A 3,642-nucleotide genomic window follows, 5' to 3' on the forward strand; every position below is an offset into this window, starting at 1 on the left:
AGTGCCGAAGGAGGTGGGGGCATCACTCAATTGAAAAAAAAAAATGTGTGAATGTCGCTGACCCTGCAAAACTTAATGACTCTCATTAATAAATACCATAAATCAAAGAGCAAATTGATACATTAAAACCTCAAAAAATCTGGAACATTGACCAAAGCGTCACTGTTTCACAAATTTTTATTCAAATGCCACTCGAACAGTATTTTTTTAGCAGACTGCCACGCGACGTAATTCGTTATGATTGGCAGCGAATTACGTTTGCCAATAATTTCGTGACTCGTGGCCACATTGCGTACCAAATTCACTACCACTAGTAGCAAATTATGTCCATTCAATTTTTTTCTATGAAAATGTGTCATGTGTCACAAAATTACGTCACATGACAATATAATAAAACGTATTTTTCGTGTAACATTTGAATAAATTTTTTTTTTAAAGAGTGACACTTTGATAGATGTTCCAAAAAATCCCTTACATAAGGAGTCAAAAAATTCTTCAACAAAACCATAAACATTAAACCCTTACATAAATCATTTAAAATTTTTAGTTGTATCATGTTCTGTGAGATTCTTCTTTGCAACTTCTCCACCGTTAACGGCCAGCTCCGCCTCCGGCCTTGTAAACGATGTTGACACAATCAAAACTCCTCCGCCGCTATCGCCGCCGCGGCTATCATCTACCCTCCACGCTTTTCTCTCTGCGGCGCAGCCACAGCGACTCGCCCTCACACTCACGAGACGGCGCCGAATCGATCGTAACCCAAGTCGTAGAACTTCTCAAACCGCCGAAGAAACAATGGGACTATGATCAACTTCAACCCTTTCTCTTCAACACCTCACCTCTCTCATCTTACAATCTCCTTCAAATCACTCTCCGCTTAGGCTCCATTCCCAAAGCCCTTGACTTTCTCGAATACCTAAGGAAGAAAGCACAACCCCAACACCATCACCATTCTCTCTCTTCCGTGTTCCAGGGCGCTCTCGAGCTCGCTTCTCGACACCCCAGTTCGCAAACGGAGCTTCTGATGCTTCACAGTTTACGAAAATCGAACAACCGTAGCATCCCTCTCACTGCTAAATCGGCTTCTCTTCTTATGCAATGCTTCGAGAAGGCCCAAATGTTGGACGATTCTCTTCTTCTGTTCAACGAGCTCGACCCATCTTCGAAAAGTACCCGAATTTGCAACGGGTTGTTAAGGGTGTTGCTGAAATCGGGTCGTACCGACGATGCACTCCACGTGCTCGACGAAATGCTTAAACCGAATTCCGGGTTTTCTTCGGATAATTTCACGGGTGAAATTGTTTTTGGGTGGTTGGTGAAGAGGGAGCACCCTGGAAGAAGCGATGCTGATGTGGAAATTGTGGGGTTGGTTACCAAGCTAGGTGAACATGGAGTTTTCCCTGATACGTTTAAGCTTACCCAAATGATAACAAAGCTGTGTGGGAAACGGAAGAACGGTGTTGCGTGGGAACTTTTGCATGGTGTGGTGAATTTGGGTGGTGCAGTTGAAGCTGCATCGTGCAATGCGCTGTTAACAGGGCTAGGAAGGGAACGAGACATTGAGAGGATGAATAAACTGATGGCAGAGATGAAAGAAATGAAGATACAACCAAGTGTCGTGACCTTTGGGATTCTTATTAATCATTTGTGCAAGGCAAGGAGGGTTGATGAAGCATTAGAGGTGTTTAATAAATTGAGAGGTAAAGGGGAAAATAATGATATTGGTGTTGAACCTGATGTGGTCTTGTTTAATACTTTGATTGATGGACTTTGTAAAGTTGGGAGGGAAGAAGATGGTTTGATTTTGTTGGAAGAGATGAAAACAGAGAATAAAAATAAGCCAAACTCTGTTACATATAATTGCTTGATTGATGGGTTCTTCAAAGCTGGCAACATTGATAAAGCATGTGAGTTATTTAGTCAGATGAATGAGGAAGGACTACAGCCAAGTGTGGTCACCCTCAATACATTGGTTGATGGTATGTGCAAACATGGGAGAGTCTTTAGTGCAGTTGAGTTTTTCAACGAGATGAAAGGGAAGGGCCTGAAAGGAAATGCTGTTACTTATACAGCACTAATATCTGCCTTCTGTGGTGTGAATAATATTGATAAAGCCATGCAATATTTTGATGAGATGTTCAGTTCTGGATGCTCTCCAGATGCCATTGTTTACTACAGTTTGATATCTGGTTTAAGCATTGCTGGAAGGATGGATGATGCCAGCATTGTAGTGTCAAAGTTGAAACAAGCTGGGTTCAGTCTTGATACAGTTTGCTATAATGTCCTCATCAGTGGATTCTGTAAGAAGAAGAAGCTGGAAAGAGTCTATGAAATGCTTAACGAAATGGAAAAAACTGGAGTTAAACCTGATACAGTCACCTACAACACTTTGGTTTCCTACCTTGGCAAAGTTGGAGATTTTGCAACTGCTAGTAAGGTGTTGAAAAAGATGATTGAAGAGGGTTTTGAGCCTTCTGTTGTCACATATGGGGCACTTATACATGCATATTGTTTAAAGGATAATGTGAATGAGGCAATGAAGATTTTTAGGGAAATGTGTTCTACATCTAAGGTTCCTCCCAACACTGTGATATACAACACTTTAATAGATGCTCTGTGCAAGAATAACAATGTAGAAAGGGCTGCTTCTTTGATGGATGACATGAAAGTAAAGGGGATTCAGCCTAATACTACTACATATAATGCTATTCTCAATGGGGTTCGTGATAAGAAAATGTTGCACAAAGCATTTGAACTTATGGATAGAATGATTGAGGATGCTTGCAGACCTGACTATATAACCATGGAGATTCTTACTGAATGGCTTTCTGCAGTTGGTGAAATAGAAAAACTGAAACTTTTCGTCCAGGGGTATCAGGTTAGCGTAAATAAGTCACTTTTTTCCGAATGATGTAACGAATGTTTGGTACTCATAACATTTAAGATATTTTAGTCATTCATCTTCATCTCAAACTTCACTTTGTTTCTAGTATGCTTGAGCTAAGTCTAAATGTAAGGTTTCAAATTTTGTTCTATTTTAGCCCATTTTTGAAACACTAACTAAATTAAAATTTGAAGTGTAAATGTATGTTTTATGGCAAGGTTAAATTAATATGTTAAGTCTTTATGGTTTTATTGGAATTTCAAACAGGTTCTTATATTTTAAAAGTTTTTACAACCATTGGCAGCCGCTAGATTATGTTATTAGTTGTTTAGAGCCATTTATAGGTCATTTTGTATTTGCTTTATACATTTAAGGGACTTAGTTATAAAATTTTAGAATTAGTAGGGATCTGGAGACCTATTTATATTTTTTTTTTAAGTATATGGACATCGTTAAATACTTTAAATTTTATAAGATTAGAAAATTATAGAGATTTATATAGTAAGTAAAAATTGAATAAATTATCTGTACAAGGAGTAGGGTCAACGCAAAAGAAGTGATAAAATAAGTAGAGAAAAATTGGCAGCAGAATTTCATGATCTAAAAAATAAATAAATATTTGAAATACTTTTTTGAGATTTTTTTTCAAAACTATAATTATCTCTAATATATTTTAACAATAATTTTTTCTTAAAGCATAATAAGTTAATTTAAATGGGTTTATTATTTCTCTTGTCGAGATAAAAAAATTTCTAGCA

The 3,642-nt window shown here is 37.7% G+C and overlaps 1 protein-coding gene across 1 annotated transcript; it reads left to right on the forward strand.

The window, feature by feature from the left end:
- The first annotated feature begins 571 nt into the window (after positions 1-571).
- On the forward strand, positions 572-2,983 carry LOC133295116 (pentatricopeptide repeat-containing protein At3g61520, mitochondrial-like). The gene has a single exon (XM_061493913.1). The coding sequence runs from the start codon at positions 626-628 to the stop codon at positions 2,909-2,911; it is 2,286 nt and encodes a 761-aa protein (XP_061349897.1). The 5' UTR covers positions 572-625; the 3' UTR covers positions 2,912-2,983.
- Positions 2,984-3,642: the final 659 nt, after the last annotated feature.

Source organism: Gastrolobium bilobum, unplaced genomic scaffold (assembly GCF_033153095.1).
Source record: "Gastrolobium bilobum isolate Gb01-03AN ecotype WA unplaced genomic scaffold, APGP_CSIRO_Gbil_v1 utg913, whole genome shotgun sequence".
Lineage (NCBI taxonomy): Eukaryota > Viridiplantae > Streptophyta > Magnoliopsida > Fabales > Fabaceae > Gastrolobium > Gastrolobium bilobum.

Excerpts from the sequence above, each read along its gene's own strand:
- LOC133295116 (XM_061493913.1), top strand. The coding sequence starts at position 626 with ATGTTGACACAATCAAAACTCCTCCGCCGCTATCGCCGCCGCGGCTAT.